The 27,639-nt window shown below is 47.4% G+C and overlaps 1 protein-coding gene across 3 annotated transcripts in view; it reads left to right on the top strand.

The window, feature by feature from the left end:
* Rasgrf1 (Ras protein specific guanine nucleotide releasing factor 1) overlaps positions 1-27,639 on the top strand; it is a 104,746-nt gene that overhangs the window by 31,597 nt on the left and 45,510 nt on the right. For all 3 annotated transcript variants that reach the window (XM_052189294.1, XM_052189293.1, XM_052189295.1), the window contains 7 exons: positions 2,552-2,647; positions 3,870-4,123; positions 16,609-16,688; positions 17,800-17,993; positions 18,410-18,519; positions 21,692-21,810; positions 23,598-23,758. In XM_052189294.1, the coding sequence (XP_052045254.1) occupies positions 2,552-2,647; positions 3,870-4,123; positions 16,609-16,688; positions 17,800-17,993; positions 18,410-18,519; positions 21,692-21,810; positions 23,598-23,758 (1,014 nt within the window). The remainder of the gene's footprint in view (positions 1-2,551; positions 2,648-3,869; positions 4,124-16,608; positions 16,689-17,799; positions 17,994-18,409; positions 18,520-21,691; positions 21,811-23,597; positions 23,759-27,639) is intronic.

Here is a 27,639-nt window from a genome sequence, read left to right as displayed (position 1 = left end):
ACCACCCTCTGTGCAAATACCAAACGTGTGTGTGTGTGTGTGTGTGTGTACCATAGCCTTTAGACTGCCAGTCAAAGATCAGCTAAGCAGGTCTCTCCACTGAACGTTCCAGTGAGATGTTTTCAGACACTCTCCAAGAGAAGGCCAGCCAGGGTAATTCTAGTAGGCTAGGAGTGGAGAGCCTACAACTGCTCACTCCACTTTCAAAGGCTTCAATGTTTCCGTTTTAAGGGCCATTCATCCTGAGGTTCAGCCTTGATGGCACAGCCTCCCGTTCTGAGGAGGGACCAGCCTGCCAGCAGCGTGTCTATCACCGGAGCCTTTAGATGTGCTGGGCTCGGTGACTACTACAGCTTCCTGTGGTTGGGGCTTTGGCAGCTGCCGTTGCTCTCATCAGTTTTTAATTCACTTATTTTTGTAGTTAACGAGGGTGTGTTGCACGCTGGGTCCTGTGCTAGCCACTGGGCTCTGTAATGAATGAGACCACTTCCAGTCACTCTTCACAGAACTCTCACCAAAGCAGGGAGGGGAACCGGGTGGCTTTTCTTCATGAGAAAGTTTTTGCTTTTTACTGTGTGAATGTGAGCCCTGGTGTGTATGAGATGACCACTGGTATGGCCTGTCTACTGGGACAATCTCAGACAGACTTCCAATGTCCTGCTCTGGACACCAGCCCTGGGTCTTGATTCTCTATGACCCACAAATAAGACAAACAGAGCTTGTTTTAAGTCATACCAGTTCCTACATCAGTTTTCTGGACCAGTAGTTAAGCTCCAAAGAGAACTTTGATCCCAGGAAGTGTCTCAGGGTAACCCAGAGAAGAGAGAGGCCAACTAACAGAGCCCCACTCTGAGCCCCCCCCCAGATCTGATCTGATTATTCTCCCCCCCCCATGTGTTTTTGTCAGAAAGATAAAGAACAGTCTAATAGGTGACTGTTGCCTACCACAGAGACACTCGTACTTACAAGTTCATTGCTGCTGATATTCACAATAGCTAGGATGTGGAGTCAGCAATGGCTGCATAAAGAACATGTGATACCTAACACAATACAGACCTTTATGCAGTCATAAAGAAAATTAAAATGATACCTAACACAATACGGACCTTTATGCAACCATAAAAAAAAATTAAAATGATGACGTTTGCAAGAAAATGAATGGAACTGGGTATCTCCACATTACATGACATAAGCCAGAATCAGAGAAGTACTGCATGTTTTCTCATGTGTGAAAACTAGAACCAAGATTGTGTGTGTGTGTGTGTGTGTGTGTGCATGTGTGTTCCTCTATGTGTATTGTGTCAATCATGAAACTAAAAGTGGGGTCACGAGAGGGGAAGATGAGTTCTTAAAGAGCTGGGGTGAAAGAAGGTAATGGATGCATAGGATACAAAGGCAGAGAGGGGGGCTGTCTGAGAGAAGGAAGAGAAACAGCCAGGAGGAGCCAGGGGAGATGTGGGAGCACAGCAGAGAGGGAGTCTATGAGAACAAAGGGTAATGATAACGTACATGAAGAAAAGTCTGACAACCCCAAGGCTGCAATGCTAAGCAAATAACCAAGTAACTCCACAGTGTAAAGTTACAGATGTGCAAGGTAATGCAACAGGAGAACTGACTGTGTGACAGGCACAGAGTTTCCATCTGAAGAGCGCAGAGACGGATGGTGATGTTGGCTGCACACTACAAGCAGGGTGGGTGCCTCTGAACAATGCTGTCAGCAATGGTTCACTGAGGAGCGCAGTGGATGCTCCTCAGGTAGAGGCACTTGCCCACCAAGCCTGACAATATGAGTTCAGTCCTGTGACCCACATGGTGGGAGTAGCAAACTGACTCTTGAACGTAGTCTTCTGACTCCACAAACACACACACACACAGACACACACACACACACACACACACACAAACCTTAGTTTAAAAAAAATGCTTGATGGGTGCTAAGTAGTTGACTCAGTCAGGAAAGTCCCTGCTGTGCAAGCACAAGGACCTGAGTTCGAATCCCCAGAACCCAATAATGACACATCCCTGTAATCCCTTGAGTAAAAGGGATCTTTGAAGCTCATTGGCAAACCATCCTAGCTGAATTGCAGAGCTTCAGTTTCACTGAGACCTTGTCTCAAAAATTAAAGCTGTAGAGCAATTGAGGAAAAATCACAGGTCTCCATACATGGAAACATACAAGTGTTTATTTGCCTGCACTTACATGCACAAACTATGTGCATATACAAAACTGCACATGAAAAGATTGAATGGTAACTTTTATCTTCCTATATATCTTACCACAGTAAAATAAAAGGGATTTATGGTGTGTAGAACATGGGTTATAGACAATGCCTCAGACATAGAAGGGCCTTGTCCACACGCTGATGGCCCCGAGGTATCCAAGGTACACTTGTTCCAATAGAGCATGCTCTACTAAATCGGAATCTGGGACTCAGCACCCAACAGAGTCAGCTTCTGCAGCAGATGAGGCAAGCCTTCGTCTCAGGTGCTGCCATGGCCCACTGGTAAGTTCCTCATGCCTACCACTCTTATTCTCTTATTATTTTAGCAGAACACAAATACGAATAAGGAAAATGAACGAGCCCAGTCCAAAAAGAAGACCGCCACTGAGGATGAGGAGGACAGTGACCTCAAGAAAATTAAGAAGGTCTGTACTACCCCTGACCGCCGGCATCCACCGTCCTCCCACTGTCTCTTGCCATGCCACTCACCCAGTCACTTCATTCCAGAGGTGGAAGCAACAGCCACTGTGAGAGAGGGTGATCTAGCCTGTCGTATAGAGACAAAGGAGATGAAGGGGTGGATGGGGCCAGAACCAAGGTCTAGGAAGTCTCCTTTAAAAGTTTTCCCCTAAGCGCCATACAACCTCACCAAACCCCATAGCCACCTACATACTTGTTCCTCACTGTCTGTCTGTCTGTCTGTGTCTGTCTGTCTGTCTGTCTGTCTGTCTCTCTCTCTCTCTCTCTCTCTCTCTCACACACACACACACACACACACACACACACACACACACACACACCTCACAACTACCCACTCCCCAGCAAGGCTCAGCAGGAAGCTGGCCTTCATGAGACACCACAGTCAGCCACTGCTTTGGCTCTATTAGAGTTCCCAAGGGAAAACATATTTTCATAAAGTATCAGGGTCCTGCCTAGTAGCCAGGGTAATGACTATACCACGGGCCACCCCACAGTGGTACAGCACAGAGGAGCCTGGCTATATTTTCATCTTGTCAGACTCAAGGCAAGGGCAATAGTTTACCCTAAGGACAGCCAATGAAACAAGAGGAAACTTTGTTTAGTCACAGAGACCAGAAACTCCAACTATATCCGGCAGGCCACGTGCAGCCCTCTCAGTGTGTACGGCTTTTGGTGCATGTATATTTTCCCATTTATATTTGCTGCTACTGCTTTAAGAGCTAAACACTTCGTGCAGAAATCTGGATATCTACTTTCTCAAAAATAGAAATCGCAGCATTCATTAGCCACTTGCTACGTGCCAGATTCTGGGAGCTTGATGCAGATTAAGTGGATCCTGAGGAAAAGCCTCTGAGATTCGGTTATCATCTACATTCTCATATCTGGGGAAGCTGAGACACAGAGAAGCCAGGTAACTGGTCAAAGCTGACACAGCTTGATATATGCAGGAAGACATTCACACCCTGGCACCAGTTTCTGAGCCCATGGCCTCAGCTACATGAACATGTGGCCTCCTGGAGAAGCAGAAGATCTACCAGCCTGGGCCACCTCTGGGAGCAGCCCCAGGAAGGAGAGCTGCCCTCTCCCATTCCCAAGCCAGCCACGTGCATATGTAGAAGCTCTCAGATTCACACAGGCAAACACTAACCTCTAACTCTTCTTTACCAGGTACAGAGCTTTCTTCGGGGATGGCTTTGCCGACGGAAGTGGAAGAGCATCATCCAAGACTACATCCGGTCGCCCCATGCAGAGAGCATGCGCAAGAGGAACCAGGTGGTATTCAGCATGCTGGAGGCAGAGGCCGAGTACGTGCAGCAACTACACATCCTTGTCAACAATTTCATGCGCCCACTGCGCATGGCCGCCAGCTCTAAGAAGCCCCCAATAACTCATGATGATGTCAGCAGCATCTTTCTGAACAGGTAAGCCGGAGGGACGACAATGATGGGAGGCTTTGGTCGCCAGATGTTGAGCTGAATCCTGACACAAACCTACATGTGTTTTCAACCAAGTGTAGCTGAAGAATCTGAGTTCTATGGAAGAGGGGACTAATTCAAGGTCATATGGCCAAACAGTCTCAGAGCCTGAGATGGGAGTATAAACTAAGGCAAACATAGTCTAAATCTAAAGCATTTTGGCCATGGTAAAAGAGTTAACAATAACGGTTTTGACTGAAAAAATTTATAGGAGGTTGTTACTAACATGTGTGGGCAAAAGCCATGTTTATGTCCAAACATTCTATAACACACAGGAACCATTCTACGTGAAGTACCAATACCACAGATATTGAGAAACTCTACTTTAAATATTCAACTGTTATGAATTGTCTTCATCTATTTCATGATGATATAACAAAATACCTGAAGCTGAGTACTTTACTTTTTTTAATTATATATATATATATATATATATATTTATTTATTTATTTATTTTCTATAGTCTTTGTTTACAATACAAAAGCTTTCCCCTTTCCAGTTCCCCCCTCCTCATACGTCCCGTAAGTCCTCTTCTCCCTAAGAAAACTGGACATGACACTTCCAGAGGACCTTGCTATACCTCTCCTGGGCATATACCCAGAGGACTCCCTGGCATGCAATAAGGACACATGCTCTACTATGTTAATAGCAGCCTTATTTATAATAGCCAGAAGCTGGAAAGAACCCAGATGTCCCTCAATGGAGGAATGATACAGAAAATGTGGTATATATACACAATGGAGTACTATTCAGCAATTAAAAACAATGAATTCACGAATTTTTTAGGCAAATGGATGGAACTGGAAAATATCATCCTAAGCAAGGTGACGCAATCACAAAAGAATACACATGGAATGCAGTCATTGATAGTGGATATTAATTAGCCCTGAAGCTCTGAATACTGAAGATACAATTAGCATATCAAATGATTCCCAGGAAGAAGGAAGAAGAGGGCGCTAATCCTGGAAAGGCTTGATCCAGCAATGTAGAGGAGTACCAGGACAGAGAAAAGGGAGGACGAAAGATAGAATGGATGGAGAGTACTTGACTTTTTAAAAAATGGTTGGAAATAGAGCTCATATGAGAACACTTGCCTGGCATATGGGAGGCTCTCAGTTTTGTTCACAAAATGGAAGAAAAAGAAAAAAAGAAAAAGAAAGGAAGGAAAAGAAAAACAGTTTATTATCACTCATGTTTTTTTCAAAGTTTAAGAGCTTAGCAGCAACCTTGACTTCTGAGAGGTTCTTGTGCTAAGAGCCTCACTGGGCAGAAGCATGTGGAAAAGAGGCATCCAAGGGTGAGCAAGGAGAGACAGGCTGGGCTCCTCTCTCTTCTTTGCTCCATGCTCCTCGTTATCATAGATCACAGCACAGGGCTCCCCTATCTGAACACCTCCCCTATCTGAAGTCTGTTCCACTATGTGAGCCCCACCCTCCTTCCTACTGTAAGTGCCTTGGGGACAGGTTTCTGAACCTGATCCTACTTGCCTTCCATTCAACCGTGGGGAATGCAGGGGTCTGGGCAGCACGTGTGAAGAGTGAAGCAGCCTGCTTTTTTACTGGAGAGCATCTCTGCACAGGGTTCTGCCCAGCCCCATTGCTTTCGAGAGGAAGTGGATTTCCACATTAGAAACCTGATGTCAATTTAGTGATTTAATTTACCAATGCTCGGTAAAAGGGTCCTAGAGAAGAAAGAGACCTCTCTCTGCTCCGGGTGGGCAGTGTCACGAAGGGTGTTAATTGCATTCTTGTCATACCCTGGAAAGTTCCTTCACTTAAGCAGAGGCAGCAGGTTCTGAGCCACCACAGTCTGCTTACAGGCTTGAATGTTTCCTTTTAATAAAATCCATGCCCGTCGTGGAGAGCTGGAAGCCACAATTGTGCTAAGATCTGGTGACGGGGGATGTCTGTATCCTGATGCCCACTCTGATGATTGACAGTGACTGCCCGAAGCCTTGGTTTGAGCCAATGAGGAAGTCCGCCGAAGGAAATGCCACAATCCATTTGCCATGTCTGAATGATCTAGGGAGTAGACAGGGGTGGGCAGCTAAGCCACCATAACTAGCAGTGTAGACAGGCGTGCTTCTGCCCTGCTCAGGCCTGACTCTGGCCTCTTTGGCCTGGCCTTGGTCATGCCCCTTCCTGGTTCCTGAAGAAGGGAGCAAGTAAGCAGGTCTCAAATGAACTAACGCACTCTCCTCGTTGGTTCCTTTGGATGTTCTGTCCCTCACCAGCCCCCAGGCCTCTTGATAGCCAATATTCCCTTCTGTATACTCCTAGAGTGCCTCCCCGCAGTAGCCCTCACTACATTTAAACAGTGATTTCTCTTGTGTATGTGTGAGTGTGTGCACGTGTGTATATGTAGAGGCCAAAAGTCAACACTAGGCGTCTCCTTCAACTTCTCGCCACCGTAGGTTTTTTCCCCTTATTTTCGGGAACAGCGTCTCTCTCTCTCAGTTTACCTGGACCTTACTAATTTGGCTATACCCATTGACCAGCAAGCACCCATGATCCTCTTGTCCGTTTGCCCGGAGCTGGGATTGCTCACTTACCCCACCACGCCAGGTTCCACGTGAGTGCTGGAGATGCAAATACAGATTCTCCTACCTGTGAAGCAAGTGCTTGGCCCACTGAGCCATCTTGAAAGCCCAAACGGGGATCTCTTTAGTGTCTAGATCTTTCCAGAGGGTAAGAACAGGACCATAAGCCACACACTGCATAACTCCCGGGATGCCGCCCATACATGGGCCAGCAAAACTGGAAAGGGCCACATATGAGTATTTTTATTTTATAGTGGGAGGCAAGAGAAGGAACAGAAGGGTAGTGGAGGGACAAGCCTGAGAAAAGTATGATAATACATAAAATGTCATTGCTAGTCACTAAAAAATTAATTAAAAAAATCAATATTTTAGAGTTTGTGGAGCCTTTATTCCCTATGGCAACTAAGCAGTAATAGAGACACAAACACGTGGGGTAACTCTGTTCCAATTAATTTTATTTATACACACTAAACCTGGAACTTCATATAATATCTGTTTGAGGATTCCCCCCCCCCAACCATTTACAGTGTAAAAAAAAAAATCAATCCACATGTGGTGCCATATAACTAGCATATGAAGGCAAAAACCAGTCTGGAGTTCATAGCAGGCTCCTGGGCATCCTTAAGTACCTAGTGAGAGTCTGTCTTAAAGCAACAATAACGTCAAAAAAGTGAAAGTCATCTAAGATGGGGTGTGTTGTGTGTGCCCCACAGGCCACAGCTGCTAACATTTGATGCAGAGTGCGGTGGGGATGGTACCCACCGGAACCCAATTTCTGCCTTTATCATTGCTAGAATTGCTTCTGGAGTGACTAGCATCTGGTCCAGTGCCTGACTGTGTGTTGGCAGAGCTCAGCACTGGGCTCACGGCTTTCTAACTTTGAAAGGGTGCGTGCATTTAGAAAACCTATGCTGTGCACTCTCCTTAAAGAGTCTCGATAAACTTAGCATTTTAAAAGAATCAATCATCTTTACTTAAACCGACAGAACTGAAAGAAATCAATCATTTTTACCTACTCTGACAGAACTGAATAAAGTGGAAAGCCTTCCAATTATTCTAATCAAAAGTCGGTTTTTTTAAAAGGCGTACTCGGGGCTGGAGAGATGGCTCAGCGGTTAAGAGCACTTGCTTGTTCTTGCAGAGGACTCACATTGATTCCCAGCACCCACACGGTAGCTCACAACCATAGCTCCAGTTCCAGACATCCAGTGTCCTCTTCTGACCTCCATGGGCACCAGGCATGCATGCTGTGCCCAGACATACATCAAGCAAAACATCCAAACACCTAAAATAAAATAAATAGATCTGAAGCAATTTTAAGGTATTCTTGCACGTAGATATTACACTCTTTCCCCTCCTGTTTCCTCTTCTCTCCTACTCTCCTCCTCCCTCCCAAAAATGTCAGTATTCACCAAAAGAAGGCCCTATGCAAAAAATGAGGCAGAGTACCGTGGACAGAAATAAAGGCAGAGTGGCTGAAGCGAAATGAGAAAGAGTATAAGACAGACTAGGGGGGTATAGGGCAAGCTAAGGCCACTCTAAGTCAGCTCAGATGTTCAAGAATTAATTGCTGCAGTAAGAGAGAGGGTGAGCTGAGGGCGGGTGTGGAGGCAGAGGACCCCTGAGGAACCCACTAACAATAGTCAGGGCAGAGATGATAGGGAGGTGGGTGTCACTGAGAGCAGAGCACAGAATCCACGACATGGTGGTCAAGTGGAGAGACTGAGGGGCTGGCCAGCCCAAGCTGCCATTTGGTGAGAGGAGAAGCAGATAGTGGAGGAGTAGCTGTACTGGAACAGTCAGAGGTCACCATCAATGGGAACCTGGCAGTGAGTCCAAAATCCAAGTAGTTTTTGATCTGAATGTGGGTAGCTTTTCCCACTGTCTACAGAGTAGCTTTAAAATATGAGAAAATGATCCTACTCAAAATAGAACCAACAACATGATTATGGAGAAATAAACAGAGGTCCCAAGTGATCAAGACATAACACTTTCTTATGTCTTTTTTAAAGACTTGGAAAATACACAAGTGGGACTTGGGGAAATGGCTTGGTTGATACTTGGATCTGAGTTCCATCCCAGAAACCATGTGAAAATCCTGCAGTAGTGTGCACCTGTGATCTCAGCACTGAGGTGCCAGAGACCAGAGGATCCCTGGGGATTGATGGAGCACAGTGACCAGCCAGTCTGGTTTATGTGGTGAGAGAGAGACCCTGTCTCAACATAAGGTTGACAGTGTTCCTGAGGAATGCACCAAAGACTGGCCTCTGGCATCACATGCCTATATACCTGCAAGCACCTGTGCTTACCCAGAAGGGGAAGGGGAGGGGGAGAGGAATGAGGAGGAGGAAGGGGGAGGGAGGGAGGGAGGGAGGGAGGGAGGGAGAGAGAGAGAGAGAGAGAGAGAGAGAGAGAGAGAGAGAGAGAGAGAGAGAGAGAGAGAGAGAGAGAGAGAAGGAAAGTAAGAAAGGGAAAGAGGTGTACTAATGTCCAGATTAGCAGGATTCCATGTCAAAAATGTTCTTTTCACCAAAAATACTCTCCAAATCTAATGTAATTCCACTCAAAGTCTCCAATTAAAATGTGTCATAAAGAGGATGGGAAGAGTGGTCGTGTGGGTATTTAGTTGCTGCACAAACAGGGGAGCTCGAGCTCAGACCCCCAGTACCACACAAATGCAGGCAGGGTGTTGCAGTGGTCTGCCTGTAGTCCCGAGCAAGTTGACTAGCTAGACAAGCTGAATTAACAAACGCTGGGCCCAGTGAGAGCCCCTGACACAATAAATACAGTAGAGAGCAACTGACGGAGATACAGGACAGCAACTTCTTGTCTTCACTCCCATTGAAGTGTGTGTACATACTTGCACATACCACACACACACACACAAAGGTGGGTAGAGTGGGGTGCGTGGATGGATAGATAGATGGGTAGATGGATAGATAGATAATAGGTAGGTAGGTAGATAAATAAATGATAGGTAGATAGATAAATAGATTAGATAGATAGATAGATAGATAGATAGATAGATAGATATTGGTAGACAGGTAGATTGATGATAGGTTGGTAGATAGAGAGATGATAGATAGATAGATAGATAGATAGATAGATAGATAGATAGATAGATAGATAATAGGTAAGTAGATAGATAATAGGTAGGTAAATAGATGATAGGTAGGTAGATAGATAATAGGTAGGCACATAGGTGATAGGTAGGTAGATAGATAGGTAGATAGATGATAGGTAGGTAGGTAGATAGTAGGTAGGTAGATAGATGATAGGTAGGTAGATAAATAGTAGGTAAGTAGATAGATAGTAGGTAGGTAGATTGGTTGGTAGATAGGTAGATGATAGGTGGGAAGATAGATAGATGACAGGTGGGTAGATAGATACATGATAGGTAGGTAGGTAGATAGATAAATAGATGATATGTAGGTAGATAGATGATAGGTAGATAGATGGATAGATAGGATAAATACATAGATATATAGATTGATAGATGATAGGTAGATAGATAAATATATGATATGTAGGTAGATAAATAGATGATAGGTAGATAAATGATAGGTAGAGAGGTAGGTAGGTAGGTAGATGATAGATAGATGATAGGTAGATAGATAATAGGTAGACAAGTAGATTGATGATAAGTAGGTAGATAGATGAGAGAGAGATAATAGGTAGGTATTTAAATAGATGATAGGTAGATAAATGATAGATAGATAGATAGATAGATAGATAGATAGATAGATAGATAGATGGATAGATGACAGGCAGGTAGGTAGATAAATAGATGATAGGTAGGTAGGTAGTAGGTAGGTAGGCAGATAGATGATAGGTAGGTAGGTAGATAGATAGATAGATAGATAGATAGATAGATAGATAGATGATACATAGGTAGATAGAAGATAGATAGTAGGTAGCTAGGTTGGTAGGTAGGTAGATAGATGATAGGTGGGTAGATAGATAGATGATAGGTAGGTAGATAGATACATAGATGATAGGTAGGTAATAGATGATAAGTAGATAGATGATAGATGGGCAGATACATAAATACATAGATTAATAGATGATAGGTAGGTAGATAGATGATAGATAGGTAGATAGATAAATAGATGATAGGTGGGTAGATAGATAAATAGACGATAGGCAGATAAATGATAGGTAGATAGGTAGATAGATGATAGATAGATAATAGTTAGGTAGATTGATGATAGGTAGGTAGATGGATAGATGAGAGAGAGACAATAGGTAGGTAGATAAATAGTTAATAGGTAGGTCGTAGATTGATGATAGGTAGATTGATGATAGGTAGGTAGATAGATGATTGATAGATGATAGGTGGGTAGACAGATAGTAGGTAGGTAGATAGATAATAGGTGGGTAGGTAGATAGGTAGGTAGGCAGATAGATGATAGGTAGATAGGGAGAGAGGGAGAGAGATGATAGGTAGGTAGGAAGATAGATAGATAGATAGATAGATAGATAGATAGATAGATAGAAGTAACAAAGGTGTATCATAGCATGATGCAACCACCTAAGACCAGAATCAGCCAGCATGTCATCAAATCAAAAAGAAATTCCAGTCCCAGGCTGAAGAATGTCTATGAATTTAGTAAAAAGCACAGGCATTCTAATTTGGATGGACACTTGGCAAGTCGCATTCATAGCCTTTCTTCTCGTAGTATAGAAAAGCAAGCTTTGGTTAAGTATTTTCACATAAACTAAAGTACAGGTAAATATGGATGCCATATGTAGGGGTTGGAAAAGTCCTGGTGCCCAAGGATGAGGCAGATAGAAAACAGAGATTCTCCCATAGCAAAATGGAAAATCACATCACCAACCAGGATAAATGTTAAGTGGATGTTGAGGCTCACATATGGCAGACCTGTGTTTGAAGAAGTTGTTTCAAATTCTTGAGAGAAGAAAGTAAATAGGCAATACTACGTAGTTCCCAAAATAAAGACAAAAGGCTGCTGTCCATGAAAAACATTCAACCAGCTCACTTGTTGTGTGTGTGCCTGCGTGTGAGTGTAGGCATATGCATGTGCAGATCAGAGGAAACTCTGGATGTCTGTCTGTCCTCACCTTCTACCTTGTTTGAGACAGCACCTCTTTGTTGTTTACTACCATGATTATCTACACTTCCTATCCTCCCACAAGATTGCAGGTTACAGGTGTATGCTACTGAAAGGATAGAAAATACAGCCTAACTCTCTAATGACCCCAAGAAGTCAGAAGTTTAAAATGCTATCTGCTCCAAAGAAGCTCTAACTCCAGCCTTCTAAGGAGCCCCAAACACTTCATATTCTTTGAGCCCTCTCTTTGTTAGAAACTAGGTGAAAGGTCGCATTCCAGAGCCCGCCCTTTGTTAAGAGCTAGGCAAAAAGGCCTTGAGTAGGTGATCCTGGCCCTGTAAGGTAATTGGAAATGAGCTAATTATCTGCTTATCTTGCTTCTGTAAACTGCTTACGCCACTACCCCCACCCAGGAGTTCAGGCAGCTATAGACCTCCAAGAAAATAGGAAACTAATTGGTCCACAGAGCGCAGCCTCCGATAATTTAAACTGATTGGCCTAAAAACTATGGAGTGGTACAAATCGATTGGCTCGCACTACACGGGCTCTTGATGCTAAGGAATGATTGGTTTGTGATTCTCGGACTTTGTTGTAAACTTATAAAAGCTGTCCCAAATCTGCACTCAGGGTCCTACAGTCCTCTACCCCTGAGCGGTGTATGACTGTGGACCCCAGAGCCTCTGGAATAAAAATCCTCTTGCTTATTGCATCAAGACTTTCTCACGAGTGATATGGGGTGTAGCCTTCTGAGGCATGGGGCGCTAGGGCACCCTCGTTTATCGGGTCTTACACTACCACATCCATATTGAATAGATGTGACTTTTCACAGTGCAAGGCATGCGTCCACCCTTCAAGGAGCATACCCATCAAACAACACAGGCTCAGTTTATGTCTCCAGCACATTTTTGGTAATTCTTGTGGAATTTCACATTTTTATGTTATAACGATCTGTTAGAAGTGACTTTGATGATATGATTTAATTGTTTAGGATGCCATGAATCTTAAGATAGTCCATTTGAAGCCAGGCATGGTAGCACACAGCTTTAATCCCAACATTCGGGAGGCAGAGGGTAGTGGATCTCTGTGAGTCTGTTCCAGGACAGCCAGAGCTACAGAGAAACCCTGTTACCAAGCTGGGGAGGGGGGGCCGGGGAGAGAATACTCCATTTGATATGATACATGCCGTATATTTTCTGGAGGCTCCACCAGTTGGCCATCACTGTATCTTGCTTGCTGTCCTCTGGCCTGCTGATCTCCAGAGATATTACTGAAATTGGAATAATAACTCTACAGTGGCCCCTGAGTGTGTGAATAAAACACATTCTCAGTATCCTATTTTGAGTCAGAGGCAAAAATATGGCTCAGTGAGAAATGCATGCTGAGAGCTGACTGAACTGAGAGCCAAGCTTCTTGCAACAGCAGCCAAGTTCTGAGGCAAAGGAAACGGCCTTGAAGAGAATTGAAAGTGCTGCTCCAGGGCAGGAGAGATGACTTGGTACAAAGTACTCCTTCAGCCCTTGTAAAGGACCTGAGTTTGATTCCCACATTAGGCAGCTCACAGATGGCTGTAATTCTAGTTCCAGGAAACCCTATGTCCCTGGCCTCCTCAGGTGCCTGCTCTGAGGTACACAAACCCACACTCAGGCACATAATTAAAAATAACAAAAATAAATCTTCTGTTAAAAAAAAAAGGAGGCCAATGCTAAGTAAACACCAATGCTAAGAAGGCTAGCAGTCATATTACTGTTAGAGAGATACTCAAAGGTGGTCCAGAAGGAAACTCAAATAAACAGTGGCATTGCCTGAGGCTGGGACCTAATCCAGATGGATGTGCTAACTATCTTCAACTCTGAGAAAGCACAGAGGTGAGAAAGCTGTAGAAGCTAGCAGATGTTCATGGGAAGAAGTCACTCCTCCAAGGGGCAGTGCAAGGTACTGATGGGGAAACTGGAGAATCTTGTCCAGAAGATGGATCAGAGAGAATCCATGATGGCGGCTACATTTCACACCTGCTTCTCCGTGTGGACCAAAGAGCCTGACAGAACAGACAACTCTGTGGAAGACTGTCACAGCTACAGAGAAATTGATGTCTGGTTTCAGAGCTTCAGAGCATAGTCTGTCTTGTTAAGGACCCAGACATGGAGGCTAAGCCCGTGATCATTTAAAATTCTGAATTCTCAGAAGCCTGACTCTTCCTCACTTATGCTCCGTGAAGGGAGCCAGGCACATCTATATTCAACATGGAAGTCCACTGTTGTGATCTAATGCTAAGGAAAGACAAAAATTCCTTCCAAAAAAGTACCAGTGATTGACAGTGTACCTGGTCACCCCAGAGCTAAGACAGAGACATAAGAAGCAAATGTTTGTCTTGTGCCTGCCAGCATGACGTCTGGTCTACAGCTGGTGCCTCGAAGAAGAATGTCAGCTTTCAAATCCGATTAAGTAATACACTTGTGTAAGGATGCCACAGATAGGGATTCTTCTAAAGGATCTGGTCAGAGTTCATTCAAGAACTTCTGGAGAGGGGGCTGGAGAGATGGCTCAGCCGTTAAGAGCACGGACTGCTCTCCTGAAGGTCCTAAGTTCAAATCTCAGCACCCACATGGTGGCTCACAACCACCTGTAATAGAATCTGATGCCCTCTTCTGGAGTGTCTAAAGACAGGTACAGGATACTCACATATAATAAATAAACAAATCTTTTAAAAATTAAAAAAAAAAAGAACTTCTGGAGAACACACACCTTTGTAGATGTCATCTACAAAGAACATCTGTGGTTCAGGGGAAAGACCAAGGCATTAACGTTAACAGGAACTTGGAAGAAGATGGTCTCTCTCACAGGTGACTTGGAGGCATCCAAGACTTCCACAGAGAGATTCATCTTAGGTGTGGTGGAAACAGCAAAGAACCAGGATCAGACACGGAGTCTGAAGATGAGACAGGAGGGCTGCAGTCTTGGGATATAAGCAAGAAGCTGCTGCCTTTGGGAGCTCCTGGCCATGGAGACCCCGTGGACACTCCGATGTGACCAAGGGTTTGGAGTGCTGCAGAAACTTACTTCCAGCAGCAGCGGGGTCTAGGGTTCTAAATTTGGAAGAAGCTTGTCTGGCCATAAAATACAGAACTGAGTTGCCCTGAAGAAGAGGAGTCAGCGAATCTGGGAAACTCGCTGCCGCCTTATTTTAAGAAGTCACCATGGCCACTCTAACCTTTGGTAGGAGGTCCCACTTCAGACTCATTGGTCCCAGTGCTCAGTGTTGCTACGAGACCCTCCACCAGCAAGACTGGCTTGCTGAGGACTCAGGCAGTCATTAGCATCTTTCAGCAAGGAAATGTTACTCAGCTAAGGCATGTGGGTTTTTAAGTCATTGTACTCAGACTGGGAAGATGGCGAAGTGGGCAAGAGCCCTTGCTACGTAAGAGTGAGGATCTGAGGTCAAATCTTTAGCATTCATATAAAAACTTGACGTAGCTGCGCATGCCTTTAACACAAGTGCTGGGAAGCAAAATCCTAAGGATGGCTGGCGCTCGCTGCCCGCCAGCACAGTTCCAGGGTCAGTGAGAGACCTTGCCTCAAAGGAGCAAGGCAGAGAGCGATGGAGCAGGGCACTTCATATTCTCCTCTGGTCTCCACACTTGTGTAGATGGGCTTTGGCGCCCACAAGTGTGCTTACACCAAATACACACCATGCAGATGCACAGAGACATCACAATACTGCACATTCAGACTAAAGAATAGTGGGAATATAACTTTTAATAAATATTGAGAGCGAGAGAAAAAATCTTGTCACTCAATTAGCCTGTTTGCTTTGCTGTATGGTCTGGAGCACCCCCCCCCCCAATGTCTTCAGGCCGCTTCTACTGCCCTTCCTGTGATATTCCTGGTCTGTTGCTAGTCTGTTGCTTCCCTAGCCTGTGCAGTATTCGGATCTAAAGCGCTTCCCTCCCTCACTGGTACATGTCCTGGTGCCTGGTGCACATCTTCGGGCTGCCTGAAGTGGCTTCCCTGGTGACTAGGCTCTGATCTCTGCTCGGATGTGTTCTCCCTCACAGCAGTTTGTGCTCTGAGGGGTCTTGCTGTATCAGTACTACCTGAGCAGGGGGAAGAGGTGAGAGGGCCATGAGCAGCAGAGGTGGGTAGAGCAGGGTCCTTGGGCAAAGGCCCTTGGGAAGTCTGAAAGGTTCTGTGCCCAGCAGACAGGGAAGGGGAAGGAGGAAAAGGAGTGGTCAAAGCATGAGAAAAAGAATGAAGACATTAAAGGAATAGTGGGGGATCTGAGCTCTGGCTAGGCTCCTACTGTATACCAGGCATCCAGTAGGCTCCTACTGCATACCAGGCATCCAGCCTCAGCATTGCAGGAGATTCTTCCTTGCAGCTTATCTCACATCGAAGGATATGACTTTCAGAGATGTCAGGTGTCTTGCTGGAGAGCACACAGCTAGGAAAGAGCCTAAGTCAGGTGTGAGCATCATTCTAGGTGGGTCCGAGCCCCATCTCTTCCCACCATCGGTAACTGGTGTTCTATATTCTCCAGGTCTCTCCAGTACCTTGAGGAAGATGAAGTAGGGGGAGACAGGAGAGAAGGCTTCTTCTGCACACAGCTGGCTGCTGGCCACAGGAGTGCTTCTCTGCCACCTTTGTGGGCTCACACCCCGTACACAGAGGGGCTTGTGTGGTGGCTAATGCTCTGCCACTCTATCCTAAGTGATTAGAGTGCCTATTGAGGGCCCCGATTTAGTATGGCACTAAAATGTCCAGCAGGCTCCTCCCCAGGGAGATTGAAAGCCCAGGCAGGAGCTCACCTGTGCTTTTTCTTCCAGTGAGACCATCATGTTCCTGCATCAGATCTTCTACCAAGGCCTGAAGGCTCGTATCTCCAGCTGGCCCACCCTGGTGCTGGGTGAGTAGCCGTCCCCACAGAGTCCCACATATTCCTTTCCTGGGCAGGAGGCAGCTCTGTCCCTCTAGATCATTACAGCGAGTCTCTCTGTAGACCCCAGAGACCCTGAGAGGAGAAAGACAACCTGCATAAGCTCCTAGAAGAGGCTGAGTGAGACCTTTATATCTGCTCGTCCACCTTCCCTTCCAACAGCAACACGCCCATCCAGAGACACGCCCACCCCATCCAGAGACACGCCCACCCCATCCAGAGACACGCCCACCCCATCCAGAGACACGCCCACCCCATCCAGAGACACGCCCACCCCATCCAGAGACACGCCCACCCCATCCAGAGACACGCCCACCAGGAAACACCTCAAACTCCAGAGCAGTAGAAAACACTTAAAATATCACCTGTCACTCTGTCCCTCAAAGGCAGCCACCCCAGTCACGGCCATGCTCCTTTCATACTTCCCTACACAGAGATCTGAGTGTGTGCGAGGTTTCTTCTCAGTAATTCACGTGACTGAAAACAGTGAGTTAGAGTCTGAAGCGTGTTTGCAGCAGACGGACGTTTCATTCGTCTGCTCACATCACATTATTACATTACGCTGATACATTGGTGTTGATGTTGTTACGAAATGGGGTCTCTATTGTAGCCCTAGCTGGTCTAGAACTTGCTATTGGGCCAGGCTGGTCCTGAACTGGTAGTGATTTGCCTGCCTCTGCCTCCCAACTGCTGTAACTAAAGGTACACACCACCATGCCTGGCAACGTGTTGCATCTTAGCTTAGCATTGTAAATGGAGCATTTTGTAACACCTGGTTTTCTCAGGCTGAGTGTTCTGTGAGTGTCCCTAACCACACTTACCATAAACCAGGCAACCAGCTAGCTCTTCTTATTGGTTCTAGGCCATTGTACATCTTTAAGGACCATTTCCATGGGATGGGTTTCAGAAGTTGGACTGTGAGAACAAAGGCTCCTCTGATGGGTTATATATCAGCGCAATCCCCAAAGTGGGATCTCTCTATTGAGATGGGATTTGAACCTTGCACAGGGCCTCTCTGAGTGGGCCAGTGGGCCAAAGGTCTGGGGCTATCTCTGATCCGCCGACTCCACTTCCTCTGCAGCTGACCTGTTCGACATCCTGCTGCCCATGCTGAACATCTACCAGGAGTTCGTCCGCAACCACCAGTACAGCCTGCAGATCCTCGCACACTGCAAGCAGAACCGGGACTTCGACAAGCTTCTCAAACAGTACGAGGCCAAGCCCGACTGCGAGGAGCGCACGCTGGAGACCTTCCTCACCTACCCGATGTTCCAGGTGACCACTGTTGACCTACAAGGGAGCAGGCTGGAGCAGGGGCACCGAGGGCACAGCTGGCAGGACACAGTCCCTCTCCCCAGAATCCTGGCAGGTGGAGGGCAAGCTCAGTGCCATGCACCTGTCCACTCCAGGAGTGGGGAAGGTGATGAGGCCGTTCCTGGTGACAGTCGCGCGTGCGGGTCCCTATGGTCCTGGCTCTCCTGGCACACCAGAGAAGCAGTCTGCTTTCCTCCCGCAGTCTGTCGGGTTCAAAGAGCCATTCTTGACTCTCTTGCTTTCTGTCCCTCTCCCTCATTCCCATGCGTCTCTTGTCGACCATCACTGTCTCTCCCCTCTTGCCCCGTCCCTTTCTGTCACTCCACCTGTTGTTCATCTTTCTGGCCCTGTCCTTCCATGTCCCCCGCCACTCACAGATCCCCAGGTACATCCTGACACTCCATGAGCTGCTGGCCCACACACCTCATGAGCATGTGGAGCGCAACAGCCTGGACTATGCCAAAACCAAACTAGAGGAACTGTCCAGGTGAGTGCCCAGCCACAGTGCCAAGGGTGGGCAGGGCATGGCCGAGAACTGCCTCTGGAAAATCATAGCCTGCCTGCTTCCAAGGCCGGATCCCTGCAGGCCCAGATGAAGCAGGTGGGTGCTGTCGCCGGTCCTGATGGACCCTGCAGAACCCTGGCATTCAAGTAAACCCATGACCCAGGAGAGGGGCTTCCAGGACCTTTCAACACCTACGTCAAACCCTGTCGTGATAAGCCAGGTTTAGTGTTAGATACCTCTAAAATCCTCGTACTTAGAAGATGAAGGCAGGACGTTCAGAAGTTCAAATCCAGCCTCTACTCTAGGTCGGAAGACAGCCTAAGTAAGCTACTTAAAACCATATTTAAAAAAAAACAAAAAAAACAAAAGATGTTTTTACACAAAAACAAGGCAGGAATATAGTTTAGTTGAGAGAATGCTTGCCCGATATGCAAGAGGCTTTGTGATCCAGTACTACATAAAACCAGCTGTGGTGGCCCCTGTTTAAGCCCAGCAGTTACTAAATAGAGACAGGGGCATCTGAAGTTTAAATTTAAAACTACCCTGGGATCTATGAGGCCTTACCTCAAAAAAAGAGATAAAAAATTCTGGTGATAAGAGCTCCCCCCCACCCCCGTGGATGGGGTTCCCAAGGGCCTAACTGGGGTTCACATAACAGCAGGATGTGACAGGTGGAAAAGCTGTGGCCGTTAGGGACACTCTAGTCTGATATTCCTCACCTGGCTTCTCTCTGTCCAGAGGGACCTTTGTCTGCAAGAGCAGAAGCAGGAAGGGGAGCCCTGTCACACACACTCCCCGCCCACCCCCAGGTGCTAGGAGTGTGGGGGAAATGATCTAGATTGGGAATGGAGGTCAAAGGCACAGCTCTTGCCTTCTGTCATCTGCCATCACTGTCTGTCCCTCCTTGCCCTGTCCCTAGGCAGAGCTAGTAGGACATCCCAGTGGACCGGACAGGAGAACGAGAAAAGACTAGTGATTCCAGATGATGCCTTTCAGTACCCAAGTAGAGGAGACCAGAAAGGAGGGTTCTAGAGTCAGGAATTGAGAGCTGCCATCAGTTCGGTGACAACCACAGTGCTATATTGCCACAGGAGTGACCTCAGACAGGAAGACACCAGAGCCTAGGATTGAACCTGGATGGAGGTCACAACCTGAGGTTGAGCCCTGTGTTCAGACCTAGCGGATTAGGAATCAGGATGAGGGAGACTCAGCTTCTTGAAGCCAGCAAAGGATGCCAGGCAGGTCTCAGTTCCATGCTAAGCAGAGGAACAGACTGAGACAGGCAGGAGACAAGCTGCCTAGCCTGATCCTTCCGAGACCCAGCTGAGTCACTGAGTCCGGAGGGAGGACCAGGGGAGGGAGGACCACGGGAAGCATCTGGGGTGTGTGACCGCAGAGCCTGTCGCAGGAGAAAAGGACCCTCTGCGGATCCAAATCCTACATGCTCCTCCCTCCCCAGAGAAAAGGCTTAGGATGTCCCCCCCCCAGGTTCTTCCCTGCTGAGAGGCACATGTCTGAGGTGCAGATGGCCTAAGAGGCCAAGGCGTGCATCCTACTCTCTCTCCCTTCCACCCAGCACCTGCACCTTCTCCTGAGCCCAGGCCTAATGGCGCATTGGAGTGTTCTCTCACCCCACCCCCACCGCCTCAGATAACCAAGCCCTCGCTAGACTAGGAACCATGCCTCCTTCTCCAACCCAGACACTAGCTAGTCTCAGAACTGTCCCTCCTCCCACTCCCCCAGCTGCGTCCTCCCTGAGGACCAGGCCTTTGTCTTGCCATTTTATCCTCAGCCACCAAGGTCACTCCGCTGATAACACAGTGATAACCATCACTTCTGGGCCCCGAGGTTTCCAGCACCAGTCTGCCTCTGAAGCAGAACTTACCTTATAGGCTGCCCTTGTCAAGTCTGCCTGCCAATGTGGAGCTCCCCCTTTGTGCCTTTCAGGGTCCAACATGCCCAAGCAAAACTTCATCCTCACTGTGAGAAATGTTCTCTCTGCTACCGGTGCTTCTCAGACAGAGCCCCATCTTTAGGAAGTGTCTCAGACAATCATTTCTGTGGAGGAGAAGGGGATACTGAGGCTGCTAGAGAGAAGGGAGCCAGTCTAGATGTCCCAGAGAGTTTAAATTAAAATGGAAGTGCTAAACAAGAAAAAACAAAACAAGACAGGAAGCTGAAATGCTGAGCCCCGCCTCCTCCCCAACATTTCACACATGGACAGCCGAGGACCAGCTGACTGAGGCTTGAGCGCTTTGCTCATTTAATAGCCCACACAAGCCCCTCTCCCCTTAGATTAAACAACATGTGGTCACCAGCCCTCTTGGTGACATTGACTGTAGAACTTAAGAAATAGGCAGGAAAGCATGAGATGTACTCTTCTTGAAGTAGGTAGAGATTTCTCAGTGTTCCTGAGAACACACCAGAGCAAAATTGCCAGAGAGCCCCCTTTTCTCTCATGTGTTACTTTTATTCAACATAATTAAATGGTGCCATCTCCTGGACAGTACTAAAGTTGCAGAAGACAGAATAAAAAAATGAACAAATTTTCTTCCCAAAAGGCAGGTAGATAAAAAGCCAGTCTTTCTCTGAGCCAGCATAATCGGCAGGCACTCACAAATCTCATAATAGTCCAGGGCCCATGCAACATTACAAGCACAGCCATGTAAAAATATAGCAGAAAGATCTGGTACATAGCTCAGTGGTAGAGCATCATCCTCGAGACCTTGAGTTCCATTCCTATCAAGGAGGGGACAAAGAGCACAGGGGTGATGGACTTAGCTTGTGGATGAGAATACTGTATAGGAAGACATGGGTAACACACAGTGGTGTCCCGGGCTCACATCTCCCTCCCTCCTGGATCTGCTCTATCCTACAATGCTCAGCACTGAAATATAACCAGCCTGCTTCCTAACTGCCAGTTCCCATTTCATTTTTCCTAAAAATAAGCACCTGGCAACTTGCTCTGCCAGGGGATTAAACCAGATGGAGCCTGGCCAGGGTCCAGCATACAGTTGACACTCAGTGGATTCGAATCCCCTTCCCTTTCTTAACCGTGGGTCTCATGCCCTAGCTTCTCTCCTTAGGTCTGCTTAGGAGAGCATCCCCCTCCCTGAACGTGGAGGAGCATATCTCTTACTTCCTATCTCCCCAGGATCATGCATGACGAAGTCAGCGAGACAGAGAACATCCGCAAAAACCTGGCCATTGAGCGCATGATCTCCGAGGGCTGCGAGATCCTCCTGGACACCAGCCAGACCTTCGTGCGCCAAGGTAGGGCAGCGGCTCTGCACCCCACCGAGGGGTCCCTGAGAAGAGGGTGGCACTCAGGCTCATCACCAGTAGACTGTCCTGCGACTATGACTGTGGAATGTTCTGGGCTGCTGGGATGCAAAAGCTTGACGTGGAAGGAGACCTTACACACACACACACACACACACACACACACACACACACACACACGGAGATACTACTGTTCTTCAGTCAGGCCAACTATGAGTCTACTACCCAGATTAGCCATGGGCTTGTAAGCTCTGACCTGTCCTTTGGTGGAGATAGTAGGAGACAGAATGGAGGACAGATAGCGACTAGCCCTGAGAATAGGACTTACCAGAGGATGCTTGTGCGCAGTGGTTCTTATTGAAGTGGGTCTTCCCACCTCTGGCTCCTGCTTACTCTGAAAATGGGTCTGGATGGCTGAGCTCCTGATGGCTCAGAGACATCAAAGCTGTGACATATTTGACGGTCGCCTTAGATGGCCACCATGTTCTCTGGGAGACTCTGCACTTGCTAGTTTGTCCCAGATAGATCTCTGTCCCCAAATAATCTTCCAGCATCCCCTCCATCTGGGTCTGGAGTTCTCTAACTAGTAAATAGCTCTGGGCGAGGCTTGTACTGATCTGTACATCAGAATCTGGCCTCTGGGGAGGATCTGATATACATTATGTTGCGTGGATGATGACTGCATTTGGCCCCAGGAGGGCCTACCTGTGACACAGGAAGCCCAGAGGTAGCTCCCAGTCTCCATGTCTCCCTGAGTTGCACAAGACAGACATGATCTGTATGAGAAGCATTCCCATGATTCCTTCCTCTCCAAAGAAAACCGTGGGAAAAGGCCCCTCCTGGAATAGATCGTCCCCTCAGTGACCAGGAAGCTGCCATCTACCCAGAAAGACACTTCTTCCTCTGTACTGGAGCAGGACCTGGAACCCCTCCCATCCCTTCCCACTGTTCAACCACCCAGCCAACACTGACCCTTGCCCTGTGTGCACCAGATCCTCCATGGGGCTCCAAGGCCGCGAGAGAATGAAGCTAGCCCCACCTTGCAGAAGAAAACCTGTCATAAGTAGACATCTCAGTTGCAGCAGATATAGAGTATAGAGCGGGGCAGAGAAGCAGGGGAGAGAGGCTTTCCTAGAGAGGCTGGGCAGTGTGGTCTGGAATGACGTTGTCCATGGGACAGAGAGATGAAGACAGAGAGGAGAGGAGCGGGGAGGTGAGCCCAATGCAGCCGGTGCAGAGGATCCCTGGGGACAGTGAGGATAGCGGGAAGGGGACCTGTAGAGCAGGGGTGACGTAGTGTACGCAGGGCACCCAGAGTAGAGAGAGCCACTACTCTATCCAGCAACGGCTTCCTACTGTGTCACCCTAAGGATCATCCCATGCTCAGTCTGGGCTCTGAAGCTAAGTGCCAGAACTAATTGGCGATGTCTGCTGTGGCCACAGCCATGCAGTACATCATGATAAGGCACCAGAGTCTGCCTCCAGCTCCCTGTTTCTTCAGCATCATTACGCAGTGCCATTTCCAGACCCTTTGCTTGCCATGACCCTGGCCCCTGGCTGGGAAGTTGTGAGACCCTGTGTAGAGCCCTCCTCATGTCCCCCTATCCCCTGGCTCTGAGGCTGAACTGGAAAGAGTGACCACTGGGATGATTGGTCTACCTTGTTCTACAACCACGTGTGGCTGTGCCTCCACCTACAAGGCTGGGCCAGAGGTAGTGCCATCTCTGCCATCTGAGGGTAGGCTCCGACCTCCTCACCACTACCCCCTGTCCTTACAGGTTCCCTCATGCAGGTGTCCTTGTCAGAAAAGAGCAAGGGCTCTAAGGGCCGCCTGGGGTCTCTGTCCTTTAAGAAGGAGGGTGAGCGCCAGTGTTTCCTGTTCTCCAAGCATCTCATCATCTGCACCAGAGGCTCTGGTGGGAAGCTGCACCTAATCAAGGTAAGGCCGTGGGAGAGGAGCTGCAGGGCCTGGGGCTCGGGCGCACAGGTTCCTCCTTCACTTCAGGGCCGGAGCCTGACGCTAGAGTAGGGTGCTGAAGCACTTGGGTAGGAGTTTGAGTATGTGAGCACACGTCTGTACACACATCGATACACCCTAATTAAGCTGAGGGTGGGAATGAGTAGAGCATCCCCTGATGTTTTACCCTGAAGTAATCATAGATGCGGAAAGGTGGTCAGGAGGTCTAACCAACTCTTCAAGGCATAAGTATGAGGATATGATTATAAAAGTGTGTGTGTGTGTGTGTGTGTGTGTGTGTGTGTGTGTGTGTGTGTGTGTGTGTGTGTGTGTGTTATATGGATAGAGGTATTGGGGAGAGTGGAGGATTCCCTCCAGCCAAGGAGCAGAGCAACACATTACATCTTTCTCTGTCATCTTCAGGCAAAGTTTCTCAAACAAAACCCTCCTGGCTTTCCAGACACCCATTTCTCTAGCATAGGAGGCCTTCCTTTCAGGTCAGGAGACCCTAGAAAGCTACAGAACTGTTTTTTTTTTTTTTTACCAAATCTTCCCTCTTGTAGCACAAAATAAATTGCCTGGCTCGTCCCAGTAGGTAGAAGGGACTGGGCATCTAGACCCCAGGACCTTTGCTCCTGCTGTATACTCAAATACACAGCCTTACCTCTTCTTCAGCAGACCCTTCAAGCACGTTCTTTGAGCAAAAACGTAAGACCCTTTGGGCATGTCCTTTAAGACCTGCTCAAATGCAGCTCTGTGGTAGAGCCTGGGGTTCAAACTGATGCTTCCCAGCATAGCTCAGTGATGGTCCATTGCTCTGAACCCTGACTGGCCCCAGCTCTGTTACCCACGTGGTCTTGAAAATGCCCTTGTCTTGTGTACATTTCATCAGTCAAACGATGATCACAGTCCCCACCGAAACAATGCATGAGATAGCTGGGAGTACCTATGAATTTGCTATGCTGATTATGAGATCGTGTCGCTCTGTGCTGCCGTCCCTTCCCACACCGTCCATCCTGTAGAAGCAGATGAGATTTCAAAAGTGAACATGCTGCATCCTGAAAGGGGGCCAGAAGGTGCCCTTAATTTAGTGAGAGCATCAGGGAAACCTTTCTTCAGGAACCTGATGCCTGGTCTGTAACCTCCCATTGAAGTATTAGATAAAACATAGGCTTCGGAGAATACACTTCTTATGTTAACATATCAATAGATTAGCTGGTTGGCTGCACAGGAGAAATTAATGTACAAATATTATACACTCAAGTTCCAACCAAACTGTCTGTCAAGAGAGGCTTTCACTAATTGCCAGCTCCAGGTTCTTCTCCATATGTCTCTGTCCAGGTCGGGTCTCCTGCCCTTCAGCAGTAGAGCAACATAGGCAGGCTACAGCAGGGACACAAAGGCAGATCCTTGATCTGAGACTGGAAGTTCCTGTTTTTATGTTGGTTATTTTATTACTATTATTTGATTTTGAGTTCTGAAAGGTTAGCCTGGGAGCTGGAGAGACGGCTCAGCCGTGAAGAGGACTTACCATTCTTCAGAAGACTCCTTTGGTTCACATTAGCTGCTTCACGGCTGCCCATAACTCCAGCTCCAAAGGATCTGACTTCCTCTTCTGGCCTCCATGGGTGCCTGTGCACATATCACACACTCATGCACGCACGCACGCATGCACGCACCCACGCACCCACGCACCACGCACCACGCACCCATACACATACTCACTCACAAATACACACAAATTAAAATGTTAAAAATAGTTTTAAAGGGTAGCCTGATAGCAAAGAGCACATGATCACAGCGCTGACCAGATTCTAGCACGGCTGTGTACCAGACAATCCTCAAACAAATCATGTGACCTCATCACTAAGCCTGTTTCCTCATCCGCATAATAAATATAAAGATATTTTCCAGATAGGGTTGGAGAGATAGCTCAGCGGTTAAGAACACTGACTACCCTACTAGAGGTCTTGAGTTCAATTCCCAGCAACCACGATGGCTCACAACCATCTGTAATGGGATCCAATGCCCTCTTCTGGTGAGTCTGAAGACAGCTATAGTGTACTCATATACATAAAATAAATAAATTTAAAAAAAAATAATAATGCTTCCCAGGAATGCTAAGGGAGTACCGGGTGACTGGTACAAATATATATGGTGTATAGATTCTCAATAAGTCTAACAGTCACTATAAATTCTGTGATAATGAGCCTGTCATATTACAGACAATAAGGCCTCCGATATAATGATTACCACAGCCAGTCCCTATCCCAAGTGTTTTAGTATATCTAATTCCTAGAGCACCTATGAGGCAGACACCATCACTTTCCCAGTTCAAAGATGAGCTAAAGGACGTGAGAGAAGTCAATGCCAGCGTGGGTGCAGCTTGGTGGCAGCGTGCTTGCCTAGCACACAGAAGGCCCTGTATTCCAACCTCAGCATTCATTGCAAGTGAATAAGAGAGTATCAGGTCTTGGAGGTGATGTGTTTATAAAAAGATAAAGAGGTATAAGATATGTTCCATGGGGGTGTGGTGAGGTATGGGGGAAGGGGGTGCCTCAGTGGGCCCATGCCAAGGCATCCCTTCCCCTTGAGGGACCAGCCACTGGACTGTATAGTATAGAATAGATTTATTCATGGCATGGGGAGGGGAGTTAAGAGGGTAATAGAGACAGAGAAAGGCAGAGAGAGGGAGAGAGTAGAGAAGCAGAGGCTGGCCATGAACACATGGAGAGAGGGGGAAGGGAAGAGCCCAAGAGGGCAAGAGGGAAGCAAGAGTAAGAGAGGCAAAAGGGCAAGGAGGAGGCAAGCAGCCCCTTTTATAATGGGCCAGGCCTACCTGACTGTTGCCAGGCAACTGTGGGCAGAGCATACCTGGTTGTTGCCAGGTAACTGTGGAGAGGAGCATGCCTGGCTATTACCAGGTAACTGTGGGGAGGAGCATACCTGGCTGTTGCCAGGTAACTGTGGGGTGGAGCTTAGACAGAATGCTAACAGGGGGCTTCCAGGATTGTCAAGCCCCCATGAAATCATAGGGCACAAGGCCATCAAAGAAGGAAGCAAGAAGCAGACCCCAGGGATGCCTGGGAATCCCCTTGGATGCTGTCCTCACAAGCAGCAGCCTATATATAACATGAGACTGTAATGATCCAAGCAAGTAGTTAAAAATAAATTCTGAGTTTTGTAACAACAACAAAAAAAAAAGTGGGCAGTCTGCCCAGTATTTCATGTATAGATCAGTCACATGGCTGGGTCTATATTAACATCACTGCTTGGAAAATAAACACTGTCTCACAGTTGTGAGTCAGGAGGTCAGAAGCGACTTAGAAGTGGTCTTGGCTCAGGGCTCTAGTTTGCAATAGCAGCGTTTGCCAGGCCACAGTGCTCCAAGAGCTTACCCAACCAAGAGGGTTCACTCACAGAGCTGCTGGCTGGAGGCTTCAACTCCTCACCTCTTGCCACAGCCCACAGCGTGGCACCCACTTCCCCTGGGATCACCTGATCCTGGAGAGGAGAGAGCAGGCATGAGGCTGCAGTTCCCAGAGCTGCTCTTCCCAGAGCGCAGGCCCTTAGCTGCCATCTGACTCTTTCATTCAATGCTGGTCACAGCCCAGCCCACACCTAAGAGGAAAGGAATTATTCTTCCACTTTGAAAAGGGGGTATCAAAGCATCTGTGGATAGGAGGACTGCCTCCAGAGTCTCCTCTCACTGCTGTGTCAAAGTGAGAGGCTCTACCTGCAAGTTCTTCCTGATAAACAGTAAATGAGTTGTTGCCCTGGGGCTGGGATGAGGCCCCTGAGGCTTTTTCTTAGGACCCCCACCAATAGCTGACAGGGTGATGTCAATAAAGACTTAACCTCTC

Source organism: Apodemus sylvaticus, chromosome 7, assembly GCF_947179515.1.
Source record: "Apodemus sylvaticus chromosome 7, mApoSyl1.1, whole genome shotgun sequence".
NCBI lineage: Eukaryota > Metazoa > Chordata > Mammalia > Rodentia > Muridae > Apodemus > Apodemus sylvaticus.
This window is presented reverse-complemented; position numbering and strand designations above follow the sequence as displayed.